We start from the raw sequence: 18,328 nt of genomic DNA on the forward strand, positions 1-18,328 counted from the left end.
AAAAAGCCACTTTTTATTAATCAAAGAATGCGAATCAGTCTTTCCACACAAATATTAAGCTTCATTGTTTTTAACACTGATATTTAAAAATGTGATGGAATAGAAATTTTAAAAACATTTATTTTAAATTATTTCTTTTTTGATCAAATAAATGCAACTTTCTAAGCATAAGAGACTTCATGTCAATTTCCCAAGGGGGAAAATTTTTTTTAATGATCCCAAACCATTAGTCAAGCAAAAAGGGTTTGTACACAAAAGGTTGATGACAGAACTTCCCCACTGGGGCAGATTTATCATTTTGCATGACGCATTTTGCAGTCAGTCTGCCCAACAGGTGCAAGGAAAACATAGTCAGACATAAGCTGTGATGCTTAGCCAAAGAAAACAACACAAAACTCTCTGTAGTAAACACACTCATATATGTAGTGGCATTTTACCACCAACAGAGGGTAATGTGGCCCCACAATGTCCACATGTCTGTTCTCACAAGGTTTTGGATGGTGATGGTAGTAGAGCCTAGAGAAAATATCTTAACCTAAAGTGGAATAAATCAAATTGAATTGCATCCCTTTTTATCCAAAGAGCATCAGCATTGAGTGCATCTATAAATGAAGCAATCAACGGTTGTTGATATGGTCAAGTTGTCTTGCAATTAGTGGTAGGTCGCTGTGAATATTAAGTGTCTCTTTACACCTTTTTATTATTTAAGCTATATTTTATTTTCTCTCAAATCTTATAATGGATTTAGTTGGCCAAGTAGTTCCAGACTTGTTAAGACTTCAAAATATTAACCCTAAACTGACTCACTCTCAAGAAACCATGCAATATTTGATTTCAAACAGCAAGTGCGATCCCTGACTTCAACAGTTTAACAGGTTATTTCTTCAGAATCATACATCAGTCATGCAGAGCGTGATATACATAATCTGAAACTGCTGAATAGTCCAGGTGATATGTGCAAAATGTGAGGTGATATGTTCACTTTTTCATAAAAGCATGACACTTGATACAATTGTACAGGTTAGGGCCCTGAACATTTTCAGAAATGACACCCCGTGGTTGATAACACAGAAAAGGTGATGTCTACCCCTATGTTTTGATGGTCAAGGATTACAATGATACCATATACAGCAACACGAACTGTTCAGGTGAAGAGTTAATGGTGAAATCAGCAATATGAGAAGGAAATCAGAGTATCTTAGCATTTACAATAGTCCATATTATGGCTATTCATTTTTTCTTTCTTTGATAATTAACTAATATTGTATTCAATAGTACAATAAAAGATTGTTTTAATTAATTAATTATTCATTTGTTGCATTTATATAGCACTTTTCTGGGTACTCAAAGCACTTTACATGAATCTCCTCAACCATCACCATAGCCATATTGCACCAGAACGCACACCACACACCAGCTTAACTAATATTTTATTCAACAGTCCAATAAAATATTGTTTTCAAGAATACAGTCAGAGATATAAAAAAATATAATCTCAAGTAAGTGTATTTTTCCTTACCTCTCAGGCAGTGTCGGGTAGACGGTAGTATGTTTCCAATACATTCGTGTTCTCTCTCAACAATGCTCTAACATCACACGCAGACGGCAACGCAATCTTGCTAAGCTGCATCCTACCCTGTCCTGTCATTTTCTGTGGGTCTCTGGAATTGTCAGTCAGCTGTCAACAAACTTAATTCTGGCCACTGCTTCTCTACTCTACTCTTAGTATTTTGTGTTTGACTGAGACCTGGATTCGTCCAGAAGACTCTGCAACCCCTGCTCTTCTCTCTAACAACTTCCCTTTCTCTCACACCCCCTGTCAGGTTGGAAGGGTACTGGTCTTCTCATTTCTAATAATTGGAAATACTCACCCACTCTTCCCTATATGCAATAAAAATTATTTTGAGTTTCATGCTATTATGGTAACAGCTCCTGTTAAACTCCATATTGTAATGATTTATCGCCTTCCTGGTCAACTGGGCACCTTTATAGAGGAGCTGTATGGGCTGCTGTCCTCATTCTCTGTGGATGGCAGTCCACTTGTGGTTTTTGGTGACTTTGAAATCCATCTGGAGGAGCCTTACACTGCAGACTTCCACTTCCACTCCTAGCTTCATTCGATCTCAATAGGCTTACCACCTCAAGCACTAACAAATCAGGCAACCGGATTGAATTAATTTACACATGCAATTGTATCACAGACAACATTTGGTAAAACCTCTAGACATCACTGATTACATTTAACCTACATATTACTACCTGTGTGCCACCAATTCCTCTACCAGTTACTTTTAGGCAAAACCTACACTCCCTTTCACCCTTCCATCTTTCCTCTGTAGTGTCCTCCTCTCTTCCCTCACCCACCCATTTCTCATCTCTGGATGTAAATACAGCAACTGACACTTTATGATTCACAGGCCAGTGCATACCACCCCTTCTAACCTAAAAAGTCGCCCCATGTATCATCATCCTTTACTGTATTTTTGCTAAGCAGTCTTTTGGGTGGCTCACCAATGTACAAGATTTCTCTAATACAAAAAATTTAGCAGGCTTGACCAAAAGTTTTGTCGGGAGAAGAATTTATTGAAGATGGTAGTGTAGCAGTTCTACAATAGCGATGTTAGCATGCCATCCTTCAAACAATCTTAACCCTTGTATGAATCCTAGCTTCTCCCAAAGTTCCGTCTGTGGGATATAATTTTACACTTATAAAGACAAAAGGGATACAAACATTAGATACTGTTAGGACCTCCCACTGGAGATCCTGCAATCTACAAGACGTTCCTGAGGAATGCTGTTCCTTTGTTATTCTAATGGCATGGACCATTTGGTTCACACCTTTTTATAGACACAGTTACATTATTTCTTTCACAGAATGACCTACTGAACAGCGGCCATTCAACTGAGACTGCTTTATTGTCGGTCAGTGTAGCCCTGTAGATTGTGAAAGCTGATTCCAAATCATCAGTTCTTATTCTGCTGGATCTATCTGCCACTTTTGACAGTGTGAATCATCAGATTCTCCTGTCTATTATCACAGGATCTGCACTCCACTGGTTTGAATCTTATCTCACAGGTAGGTCTTTCAGGGTTTCCTGGGGGGGAGAGGTATCCAAAGAACATCAACCGGTCACAGGGTTTCCTCAGGGATCAGTTCTTGGACCCCTCCTCTTCACCATATACACTATATCACTGGGACCCATTATACAAGCACATGATTTCTCCTACCATTGCTATGCTGATGACACACAGCTCTATCATTCATTTCAACCAGACAATCCAATAGCAGCTGCATGGATCTCAGGCTGCCTGGCAAACATCTCGGCATGGATGAAGGAATATCACCTGCAGCTCAACCTGGCAAAGACTGAGCTTCTCGTTTCCCCTGCCACTCCGACATCCTGCTAGGTTCATCAAAAATTATTCTTTGGTGACCAGCTATCTCGATCATGCAGGTTTGCGTTGCACAACATCAGGAGGATCAGGCCCTTCCAAACAGAGCATGCTGCACAACTTCTTGCCCAGGCCCTTATAATTTCTTGGCTGGACTATTGCAATGCTCTTCTAGCTGGACTTCTATCATGTGCAATCAAACCTCGACAAATGATTCAGAATGCAACGGCACGGCTGGTCTTCCATGAGCCCAAAATGGCCCACTTCACACCTCTCTTTATCTCCCTGCACTGGCTACCTGTTGTGGCTCGCATCAAGTTCAAGACATTGATGTTTGCGTACAGAACAGCCACAGGCTCAGCACCCTCCTACTTCCTCCCCTTACGAAAAAGAAGTTTATTCAAGTGTGCTATTAGTATACTTCTTTTAAATGAAAAAAAATAGGAAAGTATACATTTAGTCTACTTTTTCCGTACTTCTCAGAAATGGGCTTTATGTTCTTCTCAGAAATATACTTAAAATGACATTCAAGTATACTTGACTTATACTTTGAAAAAGTCTAAATATATTTGAGCTACTGTGTACTTGTGCTCCTAGAATCCATGTTTTCATTGTTATACGGTAGGGGGCGCTAGTACACATCTTTTGTACAGAATTTCTAAAAAACACAAGTGAAGAAGAAACCGAACCAACAGGTTATCGGACCTGCAACCCGCCCGTGCTTGTCACCATCCGGCCCGCACCCTCATCACACCCTACACATAAATATTATTCCACCCATTACATCAAATATTAGCGATTCACCAGCGTGTACCCGCCTGCATGCAGGACTCTGGCTTCCCCCCTGTGGACATTATAGACAACTCTGGCCCCAGAGAGTGATTGTAAATTAAGTTTACATGAAATATGTTTGAAATTTTATCCTGCATCTTCTGAGATTTCATTGCAATCATGCTCATAAAGTCACTGAATTAACCATTAACTGTTCACCTGATTGCGTTGCCATCTGTGTGTGACGTAGAACAAGAACAAGAATGTGTTGGAAACACACATTCTGTAACTACACCATCTGGGCCTAAAAAGCGTCTTTCTCCATTGACAGCCAATCAATAGCTGTATATTAAAACCAGCTGTGACAAAATTGAATTTTTATTTTTTGCAAGGAACATATAAATTGAAAATATTTTATTATATATTATAGTACATCTTTTACAGGTACATTATTTTAGTTTCAGTGCTCAATCAAATGCAGACACTGATTTGGAAATCTGCCATCTTTCCTTATGTTGTATCAACCACTTTGTAATGAAGTCATATGAAAACAATTCAGCACACTACTGTTTTTAAGTGTTTATTGTTGCATTCTCATACTGTGTACTGTTTCACATTCTATTTTAAAAAGAGTAGGTGACATATACTGCACAGTAAGCAGTATATTATTCTTCTATTCTGAATATAGCCAGTTTCTTGCGGAGGTGAACGTATGATAGCTGCAGTATGCTGGAACGTATACATTTCAGCCCACTAGTATAAATGCATCCAAAGCAAGCACATGCAGTCTCACTCTAGGCATGTAGTTACATTCATAATGGCAATGCAGAATCTTTTCATTCAAAAGATTTCATTTCAAATCCGCCTTTGCATATATCCTCCAATAGGTGTCAGACCTGTTTTGGAAATTCTTAAAACCATTTCAGAAGAGCTTGACCTTTGGATCTTTGTGCAGCTTTTTTTTTTTTTTTTTAACTAATCCTGAACCAGTTCTATATGCTTATTTCTCACTTTCATCATGGTCTTGTGTTTCTGTTAAAACAACAGAGCGAAGCACAGATTTTACAGATGTTGGACATTATACTATCATTCAAAAGTTTGGGGTCAATAAGATTTTTATTTATTTATATATATATATATATATATCTTTTTTTTATTATTATTATCATTTTTTTTAAAGGAAGAATTTAATGCTTTTAATAATCAGGACACCTAAACTGATCAAATGTGTCAGTAAAGTATAGAAGCCAGTTTTCACCAAGGAGTAAAAAAAATAGAATAAATAAAAAGCAATTGCAAATTTTTATCTTACAATTCTGACTTTTTTCAGATTTCATAAGCAAATTCAAGATACAACTCTTACTTTCTCGCAATTCCGTTCCCCCTCAGAATTCCGAGTTTATATTTCTCAGTTCCTTTTGCTTGTTCCAGCCACAGAATAAAAATCAAAAAGGTTTTGCAACTTTTAATCTTACAATTCCAACTCTTGTTCTCACAAATGTAAGTTTATATCCCACATATATATATTCAGACAGTTTTTCTCAGAATTTCTAAAAGAGTTTAAATCTCACAACTCTGAGAAACAAGTGTCAATTGTGCGATATAAACTCAAAACTGTGAAAAAAAAGTATGAAATATGAGATAAAAGTTGCAATTTCCTTTTTTATCCCATGGTGGAAACAAGCAAGTAAAGACTTTTACATTGTTACAATAGATTTCTATTTCAAATAAGTGCTGTCCTTTTTAACTCATATTAATCAAAGAATCCCGAAAACCAACCATCGTGGTTTCCACAAAAATATTAAGCAGCAAAACAGTTTTTATCATTGACAATAATAAAAAAAGTTGATTTCTAAAGGATCATGTGACACATGGAGTAATGGCTGCTGAAAATACAGCTTTGCCATCACAGAAATAAATTAAAGTAGACAATAGTTTTTTTTAACTATGTCTTAAAATATTATTGATTTTACTGTATTTTTTCATCAAATATATTGAGTCTTGGTGAGCATAAGAGACAACAACCCCAAACTTTTGAATGCTAGTGTAATTACACCTGAAGTATTTTAAGCAATATAGAGAACGCATTAGAATCTCCTCAGGCTGTCTGGCAGACTAAACATTTGATTGAAGATGCTGAAGATGTAGCTCTACTGACAGTGATCCAGAGGACGTGCCATTTGACGCAATTTGTCAAATCTCAGTCTGATAAGACATTTTCACGTCATGTGTGAAAACCTTGTTTTCAGCACATGCCTTACAAAGACTCCAACTCTGATTAGCATCTGTATGAGACAGCTACACATCTGCACTGCGATCGAGGCGACTTTTGGGAAAAGATGTTACTCGTGATCCCTGGTGCACCCTATGACCCCGGCACGGGCAGAGAAGAGATCTGCGAAGCTCTTGACGAGCATCGTTACAAAGAAAGATGTAGAAAAGAGGGTCTAGAAGGGTGTTGAGGCTGGTGAGCCCGTAGCAGATTCGATAGTAAAGGTAAAGAGAAACTTCCACCGAACACTGGTCTTTTTCACTTTCTGTGAGAAGCAGGCTGACAAATCTGTAGCCGACCACCAGATGATAGGGACCAAAAATGACAATGAAGATGACAGTGATGACAACCAGGGTTGATACAATCTTGCGGCGTTCGTGGTCCGCGACAGACAGGGAGTTTCGTAGAGTCAGCCCGATTCGAGCAGAGGTGTACCTGAATGTCAACAAGAGGAAAGAAAGGCCAAAAGGTTATGAAATATATAGTTATGATTGTGTTTACAGTAACAATCCTTTAAAGAGACAAACGCTGTATCTGTGTTTGTCATCTGTGCAGTGGCATTTTTGATGGCATGCTAATTCATTCCTAGGCCTGTGTGTTGAGACAACATGTTTCTAACGTGCCGATAAATACGGGTTGGTAAAACGTACAATGCAGGTGGAGTCAATGACAAATAAGAGCGTCTGCGATAATAAAGATTTTAAATCACACGTGCCAAGTTCTTAGAAATGTACTCGTACTCTCAGTATTCATGTTGGTTTCATAGGGTTTTAAAAACCTTTTATACCATATTCAAGAAAAATTCAAACCACATAAAAATATATATAACAAATACATAAGTAAAACATGAAAATATATTCTTTACACCCTGAATGCATAATACATGTGCATTTCTTATTTTTAAAACCATTTAAAAATGTTTTTAAATGATTAATTATTTATACATATACATCACTGCATCAAGGAGATCTTGTCATAAAATGGTCAAATCACCTTATTTTAAAAGACTTGTTGACCTTGACACACAGGGTCAGCAGATGCCCTCCCTGTGATATCACTTCCTGTTTTATGTTTTTTTTTCTACATTTTGGTTGCACCACATTGATTTGGCTGACAATTTATTTGATTAAATATTAATACTAGTAATACATTTCTAAGAAATAATAATAAAATAAACTATGTAATATGGGTTTCCTAGGGAATTTCATTCTTTTAATGGTGACATATGTATTTTTCTTTTTCATTATGACATGAGGACACTTACATCGCCCTAGTCTCACGTAGCCAGACCTTCAGACCAAGAGGCCATATGACTTACAGGTAAAGCAACCAATCACATTTCATTTTGTGCCGCGTAATGTTTATGGGCATGGAAATGTCCCCACAATAACAGACCAGTGTGTAAAACTCTTGGACGTATTTTAAAGAGTCTATGCCGCAAACTTTACATATTTCACATACTAATCTAGCGTTTAGTTGATCCCGATAAACGCTCACGGTCACAGTTGTAAACATGACCATGAGGGGGTTTGGCGCCATGGCATCTTTGTTTTCAGGTGGACCATTAATAAATGCTACACACGTCTCCCGGAAATTCTGTAGAATTCAGCCAATCAGATGAGGACTTTGAAACACCTGAAGTGTGCCATATTCATCAGATGTTCAGCCAACGTTCCGTGAGTGTGACGTCTAAGGCTGAGACTAACATCACCCTGACACTGACCCCCCCCGCCCAATTAAAATATAAATTAATTTTATTTAGAAGTTAAAAACATGCTCAATGTAGAAGAGGTGTAATGCACACATGAACTGCATTTTTAAATAAATTATTAGGCTTGGACTAAAAAGAGCATTATTTTATTGACCCAGGTACACCCAAACATGAACAAAAAATGCATTTCACTTACCCTAGAATAGAGCAGGGCATCAGAAACCCTAAAGCGACTGTGGCGATTTTAAAGTAAGCATATCTGGTGCTCACAGGGTACTGCTCCAGACACAGCTCTCTCTGGGGCTCGAACACAGATGGGTAGAGGCCAGTCAGGCAGAAGAGAAATATCAAAGTCCACACTACTACACCAGAAAATGCTGCCACCCGCACTTTCCGTACCCCACGGCTGCTGAGAGGGTACACGATCGCTAGACAGCGGTCCAGGGCAATGAGGCAAAGAAAAATGACACTGGCATAGAGGTTAACGTAGAAAACGTAGCCCACTAGCTGGCAGGTCACAGATCCGTAAGGCCAGTGGTGGTCCCCCTGCAGGTAGAGGATCCACAGTGGCAAGGTGAGTAGCTGGAGAAGATCTGAAAGCAGTAAGTTTAGGATATAGACCAGTTGGCAGCCGCCTCCTCCTGACCGGCCTAGCTGGTACAGTCCCCAGAGGGAGAGCAGGTTAGCCGGGAGTCCAATAGAGAAAGCAAGGCTGTAGATGTAAGTCAGACCCACTCTGTCACTTGCCAGAGGGATTTGGCAGCTCCCATTGGTCAGGTCTGTGGAAAATTAGAAGAATATTGTTTTAAAGAGTTTTAAGAATAGTTCAAATAAGCAGGGTCGGACTGGGACACAATTTCAGGCCAGGAAATCTCACACTCATCTAGGCCACACGGAAAAAAAGGGGCCAAAATTGCACCTTTTGGGGTACAACAGCTTGACAGCGGAGCAGTACACCGTACATATTAGCACCTTAAGAGTAGTAATTCGTACCCTTAAGGTACTAATTTGTAGGCCTACCTATTAGTGGTAAAAATGGAACAAATATGTCCTTTTAAGGGTCCTGTTCCAGTGACAAGTGGGCTGTTGTACCCCAAAAAGTGCAATTTTGGCCCCTTATTTCCTGTTTATAGCCTATACATCCACAAAAATTTCTGAAACCAGACAACCCTATTATTTGTATGGCCATCACATAAAAAAAGGTCTAAATCCTTTGTCTAGGGCCGTAGAAAACAATTAAAGGTTCTCTCTTGCACGGCACCTTCACTTCCCTTTCCCTTTTCTTCATTTTCCCCAATATCTGTACCCCTCCCCCTCCCCCCCCTTTTTTTCTTACCTGTCACTTCTTCACCAGCAGGTCTACTGTTAAGAACAGAACCGTGCCTACCTTGTTGAAAACATTCACCTCATATCAATTTGTTAGGAAAGAATGTTATTTATCTTAAAATGACTTAATACCCTAGATTTAATTAACCTATATTTCATACAAATATACACTACAAGTCAAAAGTTTTTGAACAGTAAGATTTTTTATGTTTTTTAAAGAAGTCTCTTCTGCTCACCTAGCCTACATTTATTTGATCCAAAGTACAGCAAGAGCAGTAATATTGTGAAATATTTTTACTATTTAAAATAACTGCTTTCGATTGGAATATATATTTAAAATGTCATTTATTCCTGTGAAGAACAGAACCGTGCCTACCTTGTTGAAAACATTCACCTCATATAAATTTGTTAGGAAAGAATGTTATTTATCTTAAAATGACTTAAATACCCTAGATTTAATTAACCTATATTTCATACAAATATACACTACAAGTCAAAAGTTTTTGAACAGTAAGATTTTTTATGTTTTTTAAAGAAGTCTCTTCTGCTCACCTAGCCTACATTTATTTGATCCAAAGTACAGCAAGAGCAGTAATATTGTGAAATATTTTTACTATTTAAAATAACTGCTTTCGATTGGAATATATATTTAAAATGTCATTTATTCCTGTGATCAAAAAGCTGAATTTTCAGCATCACTGCTCCAGTCTTCTCTTGGAGTTTAGAAATAATTCGAAATCAATACTTGTATTTAGCAAGGATGCTTTAAATTGATCAAAAGTGATGATAGAGACATTTATAATGTTACAAAATATTTCTATTTCAGATAAATGCTGTTCTTCTGAACTTTCTATTCATCAAAGAAACCTGAAAAAAAAATCTAATCTGTTTTCAACATAATAATAATAATAATAATAATAAATGTTTCTTGAGCAGCAAATCAGCATATCAGAATGATTTCTGAAGGATGTGACACTGAAGACTGGAGTAATGATGCTGAAAATACAGCTTTGCATCACATGAATAAATAGCATTTTAATAAAAATATTTCACAATATTACTGTTGTTGCTGTATTCTGGATCAAATAAATGCAGGCTTGGTGAGCAGAAGAGACTTCTTTAAAAAACATTAAGAATCTTACTGATCAAAACCTTTTGACTGGGAGTGTATTAAAACACAATTTCTAAAGTGCCTAAATGTACAAATTAGTACAATATATTTGTTGGAAAAGTCTAATATGCTATTGAATTATTAGGCTGTGAGGCTGTGACTCATATTATTTTTGTGTTGCTGTCTGCTCTAGAACCCTCCCTCCCTGTACAATAAATCCATGTGAATATCTGTCTCTGCTAAATTTATTAATGCAACTTTACAATCGATATTGATGTGCTTAGATAGCCTAACATAATACTCAACTAGGTTAATAAAGACAAAACTATCTAGCGTATTTACAGATGAATCTGACCTGCACTTGAAGCCCTGACCAAGCGCAGCCCTGACAGTCAAGAATAAACGATTTATGATTTATTATCCATAGTTTCCCTTTTATGCTTGGGGATTATTGACTGGCAGATGAGCCACCAACACTTTTTTATATGCTCTACATTTCATATATTTATATAGGCTAACATATATTCGACATTAAAATACATTAAAAAAAACAACAACAGAAAAACATAGACTACCTAATGCAGAAAAACCGCCTCTTTTTCCGAATTGCGTAGATGACCACTGTCTTTCTTTCACTAGCCTATCTCTTCTCTTCTGACAGTTTTTCAGTCAAATCGTTCTCTATGTGCAGTAAATAAAGATGTGAGAATCTGTCCTGTGCCACTGAAGATCGGAGTCAGATTCTACGGTGAACGAGAAGTGCAAAACAAATCACAATTCTGAAAACAAAATAACAAATTACAAACGCAAATGCAAGTCTAAAAAACAAGATAACAATTCAGAAAACACAACGACAAATCTGAAAACAAATTAACAAGTCAGAAAACACAACGACAAATCAGACAAACCGGAAGAGGTAGGTATAGTTTGAGACAGCGCCATTGGTTTGGGATTACTCACTGCTGACTGGACGAGACATCTGTCAATCAACGTATACAGGGAAGAACCAGCCGAAGAACAGCAGAGTCGTGGTAGAAAGTTCGGAGATGGTATTAAAGTAGCTCAGTTTAAATGTATTGTATGAATTGCCCTTACTCTGGAATAAAAAATACGGAGTGTATATTTACATTGAGTTAAAAGTGGCTGTAAATCATCAGCTCCAGTGGCGCAGATGGATAAGTGCGTGTTGTTGGCTGTTTGACGCAATCGATCCGGGTTTAAACCCGCCTTTTGCCTAACTTTTTTTTACGTTGATTGACAGATGTCTCGTCCAGTCAGCAGTGAGTAATCCCAAACCAATGGCGCTGTCTCAAACTATACCTACCTCTTCCGGTTTGTCTGATTTGTTATTGTGTTTTCTGACTTGTTAATTTGTTTTCAGATTTGTCGTTGTGTTTTCTGACTTCTTATTTTGTTTTCGAATTTGTCATTGTGTTTTCTGACTTGTTATAATGTTTTCTGAATTGTTGTTGTGTTTTCTGAATTGTTATTTTGTTTTTTAGACTTGCATTTGCGTTTGTAATTAGTTATTTTGTTTTCAGAATTGTGATTTGTTTTGCACTTCTCTGTCACCGTAAGATTCTCCTCATAACTGAGAAACGTATTTCTGATGTAGCCGAACCAACGGGCAGTGTGAGTGCAAACTGCAGTAGACTGAACAAGTTTGGATATTTGTCCTTCGGTAGCTACTTCATCTTTAAGTTTCTCAAGAGTAATCGGCGATGCGATTGCACATTTCACAAGATTCACTTCAGCTGTCACAAGCCGAGGGTGAAGCGCTTGCGTACATGCTTAGGGTGTTTTCACACTTGAGTCCTCTTTAAAAGAACCGAACCCAGGCCCCTTTAAGTGGACCAAGTGAAAAAGGACCCAGTTTTCTTTATGTTCATACTATCGCAGTTCCTGAAAGAGGACTGAGATCCTTTTTTGGTCCACTTAAGCAGTAAGGTGTATGGTGTCTCAGACTGTTGCTTTTGGATCTAGTCCAGTTCAGTGTTTGATGGCTGACATTATGGCCTCCAAAACTGGAATATTTGTAACTTTTCCACAAAAATGTTTAATATTTGTAATACACATTTGTAATATTTATTTTGAATTGTTTTCCTTGTTTATGTAAGCATGTTAATTTTATAGCACACATGGTTTCTGCAGGATTTTTAAGCTCAAATTTAAAACCTGCACAGATCAAATTAATGCCACATGAGTGGGATGGGGCAATGTCTATAGTAACATATTAAACTGCAAAATGACTGTAAAAAGCATGATTTACAATTCAGATACAGGTTTTCACAAAAAGAAAATATATAAATATAATATAATTTCAAATTTCAGCCTTTAAACCAGTCAAAAATGAAAAGTATCAACTATTATATTAATGGTTTAATGGCTGGTTTAATATCAATTGTTACTTTAAACCAGCAGAAGGGCTGTTAAAAATGCTATTTCATTCTCTGCCAGCAGGTGGCGCTTTAGCGGTTTCCCCGGGAACGGTAGTACACAAAGCAGCGCAGCACCTGACTTTGAAACCTGCAGCGCTTTTTTATTTAATCATCAAATTAAGCTATATGGCAATTGTGTTTCCGTCCCCATTATGCTTTTTATGGCCTTAAATTTGATACAATTAAATTGAAGACTTTTAAGGACCCGCGGATCCTAAATAAATTGGACAAATAAATTAAAATAAAATATAATAAACTGCTTTAAATTTTTCAGTTACAGTACAGGTATCCTTATGCAACATTTATGTAAGAAATGTACTAATCAAATGAAAAAATTAAAATAAACTGCATGTTATTAATCGTATAAATAATATAGACTCATATTAGGCTACAATAATGCACAGATCAGTATATTGACACACATGCGATTTCTTTCCCAGATGTTTACATTCGATTGAGACAAAACCAACTGGGGTGTTTTTGACAGCTGAAACACATAAATGCTAAAGAGAGTAGCCCCCGCTGGGATGTGCGTGCTCATATATCAAAAAGTTTAAACTGGCCAGACGCACAGCCGTGTCTCTCTTACACAGTTTGGAAGTGGTTGAAATTAAAATAAACGAGTGTATGTTGTGAGCATATAATTTGTAGAGATCTGCCAGAACAAGCTGCCATTATGAACAGCTGATTTGTATGGACTACGGAGACATCTTGTCACAGTGTTTGTTGTGGTGACCTGGACTGGTCACTTGAGGGCGCTCTTTTGTTTTCGTTGTTTGTGTTAAACTCCATTTCCCATAGTCCCCTGCTCACTAATCCTGGTTTAATCGGTAACACCTGTTCATCATTAACTCAGCTATATATATCATGCCTTCTCTGTCTGTCATTTGCGTCTGGATTGTATTGTCTTCTTAGTTGGTGTTGTCGGTGTCAGGTTTTGGATTACCTTTTGCAACGTTTTGTCCTGTTATTATTTTCAATAAACTGCACATGGAACTTACCTTGTTTCCTCCTGGCATTCCGTGACACATCTGATGACCAAACTACATCGGAATTCACGAATGGAAAAAAAAGTGAGCTCGGACAGATTTGTGTTCACAATGCATGTTTTTAGCGAACCGTACCTTTAGCCGAAAGCAAACCGTACTCAGACCACCTCCTGAGATGGTCTCGGTTCAGTTTGCTTCTGAGGGGTCTGAGATCGTTTGGTGTGTTCACATATGGGCCAAAAATCACGTGAACCGCGCTCAGACCCCTGAAAAGGACCAAGTGTGAAAACACCCTTAAACTGAATGCATCTCACGTCACACTCAATGCCATCGCTTCAAATCGCCTGTCCAATTCAGCCAGACTAAGTCCACAACATTTTTATTAGCGGGTTTATAAAAACAACAACGAATATTTGTTAACTTGCTAAAGCGGGAAAATAATGAAAAGAGTCCTCTCATGTCCTCTCAAGTTGAGAATCATGAGTCGCGACCAAGCGGCCACCTCCCGCTCTCTCTCGTGAAGCCAACACTGAAGTGACTTAAACTGTAATTCGTCAACTGGCCGCTAGAGGCTGGCTGCAAAAGGGAGTCAATCCCATTGACTCCCCATGTTGAAATGCCCAACTTTACAGCAGAAAAAAACATGTTTACAGCCTGGTTCAAAAAATGCTTTTGGTCAATATAGCTAATTTTGCCCTTCATGACAACTGTGAGGGGGTGAATTTTTTTATAACTCATCTGTTTAAATTATATTAAGCCTTATAGTTCTGCATAATTAAGGGCGTGGCAGGTGGATTGCCGCTGCTGACACCACTGTCGAGCTAGGTGGGCGTGGTTTCAGCAAACAGCTCCCAACTCTTTGCTCATTTTTGATTATCTGGGAGTGACAAATGGTGACGCGCTGCCAAGATGGCGACGGCCCGCTCCGCCCACTTTGAGCTTCAAAAACGCTCTTTAGAAACGTACGGGTGACATCACGGACACTACGTCCATGTTTTTTTTACAGCCTATGGTCGCGACTCACGAGGATATGGGGCTTAAATAGGCTAATTAATTTAGCCCAAAACTTAGGCTACTTATTCTATCTACTACAATAATAAGATAATACAAATAAAAATATAGCTGCAAGCAGCAATGGCGGGCCCAAGCCATCAGTGCAAACGCCACCCCGGTGGCATCAGGAAAACTGTGTCCAGCGTGATAAATGCACAGCTTTGAAAAAAGTTAATATAAATGCACTGTGAATTAACATGAACATTTTGATTAACTAGCATCAACAAACATTAATAAATGCTGTGAACATATATTGTTCATTGTTAGTTCATGTTAATAAATGCGTTTACTAATGTTAACAAATGGGACCTTATTTTAAAGTGTTACCAAAACCTTTAATGATTTATAAGCATGTTTTAACTATTTTATTGATCTATAATATTTGTGAAATATTTTTGCCTTCATTACAACTTATTCTTCATCTGTGAGCTGAACTGTTTTACTGTTACATTCATGAGATGATGTAAATTCAGATGAATGTCATGTCACGGGATGTCATAGTTCAGTATCACATGAGTGTAAAATTATTATTTGCAGCACAAAAATGTATAAGTCCACGTTTATGTATCTTTAGATCTTTTTATGAAAAAACACAGACAACAACAACAAAAAATTACTGATTATTTTTTTCTGGTGATTAAAGAGATGTTTAAAAGTCTCTCTCCCTCTCACCCACCCCCTCACTCACCCCAAAACCCCCCGGATAGTCGATAAAAAAATAAAAAATAAAAATTATCCTTAGGAAATCAATAGGGCCCTGCGCCTTAGTGGCTTGGGCCCTAAATATTAATAATAATAATAATTATAACAAAATAAAAAAACAGGCCAGCGGGTCAAATAATTCTCCCGGTGCTCCCGATGACCAGTCCGGGCCTGCAAATAAGTTATCAGTAGGAATGCACAATATATCAGTTCCATATTGGTAATCAGGAGATATTAAACTTTTTTAACACATTCATTGGTATGAATCAGTATTGTGGCATATATTGGTATATACTGGATATTTAACTGTTCATACTCATATGCCATATTAGATTACCTTTGCTATCATCAATTCTAACACACACAGAGCGAATCTTTAAAAACACTAAGAATTTAACAACATTTAAAATGTAATATTTAGTAAATTAATATACACTACCATTCACAAGTTTGGGGTAAGACTTTTTTATTTTAATAAATTAATACTTTTATTGAGCAAGGACACATTAAAATGATCAAAAGTGGCATTAAAGACTTTTACATTGTTACCAAAGTTTTCTATTTCAAATAAATGCGGTTTAAAAAAAAATTTTTATACATCAAATAATTGAAAAAAAAAACATGTTTTCCCAAAACGATTAAGCAGAACGGCTGTTTTCAACATTCATAACATAAATTTTATAAAGAAAAAAAGAAATATAGAAAAAGACATGTTTCTTGAGCAGCAAATCAGCATAATGCGTTTACTAATGTTAACAAATGGGACCTTATTTTAAAGTGTTACCAAAACCTTTAATGATTTATAAGCATGTTTTAACTATTTTATTGATCTATAATATTTGTGAAATATTTTTGCCTTCATTACAACTTATTCTTCATCTGTGAGCTGAACTGTTTTACTGTTACATTCATGAGATGATGTAAATTCAGATGAATGTCATGTCACGGGATGTCATAGGTCAGTATCACATGAGTGTAAAATTATTATTTGCAGCACAAAAATGTATAAGTCCACGTTTATGTATCTTTAGATCTTTTTATGAAAAAACACAGACAACAACAACAAAAAATTACTGATTATTTTTTTCTGGTGATTAAAGAGATGTTTAAAAGTCTCTCTCCCTCTCACCCACCCCCTCACTCACCCCAAAACCCCCCGGATAGTCGATAAAAAAATAAAAAATAAAAATTATCCTTAGGAAATCAATAGGGCCCTGCGCCTTAGTGGCTTGGGCCCTAAATATTAATAATAATAATAATTATAACAAAATAAAAAAACAGGCCAGCGGGTCAAATAATTCTCCCGGTGCTCCCGATGACCAGTCCGGGCCTGCAAATAAGTTATCAGTAGGAATGCACAATATATCAGTTCCATATTGGTAATCAGGAGATATTAAACTTTTTTAACACATTCATTGGTATGAATCAGTATTGTGGCATATATTGGTATATACTGGATATTTAACTGTTCATACTCATATGCCATATTAGATTACCTTTGCTATCATCAATTCTAACACACACAGAGCGAATCTTTAAAAACACTAAGAATTTAACAACATTTAAAATGTAATATTTAGTAAATTAATATACACTACCATTCACAAGTTTGGGGTAAGACTTTTTTATTTTAATAAATTAATACTTTTATTGAGCAAGGACACATTAAAATGATCAAAAGTGGCATTAAAGACTTTTACATTGTTACCAAAGTTTTCTATTTCAAATAAATGCGGTTTAAAAAAAAATTTTTATACATCAAATAATTGAAAAAAAAAACATGTTTTCCCAAAACGATTAAGCAGAACGGCTGTTTTCAACATTCATAACATAAATTTTATAAAGAAAAAAAGAAATATAGAAAAAGACATGTTTCTTGAGCAGCAAATCAGCATATTCGAATCATGAGACACTGAAGACTGGAGTAATGATGCTGAAAATTTAGCTTTGCCACCACAGGAATAAATTACTGTATTTTAATCAAATGAATGCAGCAAATAAATGGAAAAAATTTTACTTTAAAAACATTTGAAAAATCTTACTACACCAGTATTTTGTGTTTTTTAATGTTGTAATGTTTAAATTCACTTAAAATGAATGATTTTAGTTTTTAGTGTTTTTTTTTATTTATTCAGACAAACCCGTATTTTAATATTGAACATAACATGAAAAAATGTCAACATCAGACAAACATATAATACTTTTCATCTCTAGTTGTTCTTTAATATATATTATGCAGATGAATTGTGACTTACTCAGAAGCATGGTTTCTATGGTTGCGACTTGTCCATGACATTTGAATCCTCAAAATGTTCATTGTACATGTTGAATCGAACCACTCCTCCCAATCACCTCAGACAATAGTTAAGCAACCTGAGTAGAACACAGAAATGTCACACGATACCATTTCACAATAAAATAAATGTCTGTCATAAGATTCCACAACAATTAACGGACTGGTTGTTCCAGAACCTATGCTTATATTCGTTAAAAAGATAAATATTCTCACCTAGTGTAGATCTGGAGAGCGTCTTCTGCATGTCCATCTCCACCACATGTGCA

The 18,328-nt window shown here is 36.6% G+C and overlaps 1 protein-coding gene across 1 annotated transcript; it reads right to left on the reverse strand.

The window, feature by feature from the left end:
* Window positions 1–6,196: 6,196 nt before the first annotated feature.
* LOC107572570 (probable G-protein coupled receptor 132) lies at window positions 6,197–18,328 on the reverse strand. The gene is made up of 4 exons (XM_016258995.1): window positions 18,276–18,328; window positions 18,022–18,139; window positions 8,344–8,926; window positions 6,197–6,871 (listed from the first exon to the last, which is right to left on the reverse strand). The coding sequence occupies exons 2-4, from the start codon at window positions 18,029–18,031 to the stop codon at window positions 6,463–6,465; spliced, it is 1,002 nt and encodes a 333-aa protein (XP_016114481.1). The 5' UTR covers window positions 18,032–18,139; window positions 18,276–18,328; the 3' UTR covers window positions 6,197–6,462.

The sequence above is a fragment of the Sinocyclocheilus grahami genome, unplaced genomic scaffold (assembly GCF_001515645.1).
Source record: "Sinocyclocheilus grahami isolate Dianchi unplaced genomic scaffold, SAMN03320097.WGS_v1.1 scaffold1775.1, whole genome shotgun sequence".
Taxonomy (NCBI): Eukaryota; Metazoa; Chordata; class Actinopteri; order Cypriniformes; family Cyprinidae; genus Sinocyclocheilus; species Sinocyclocheilus grahami.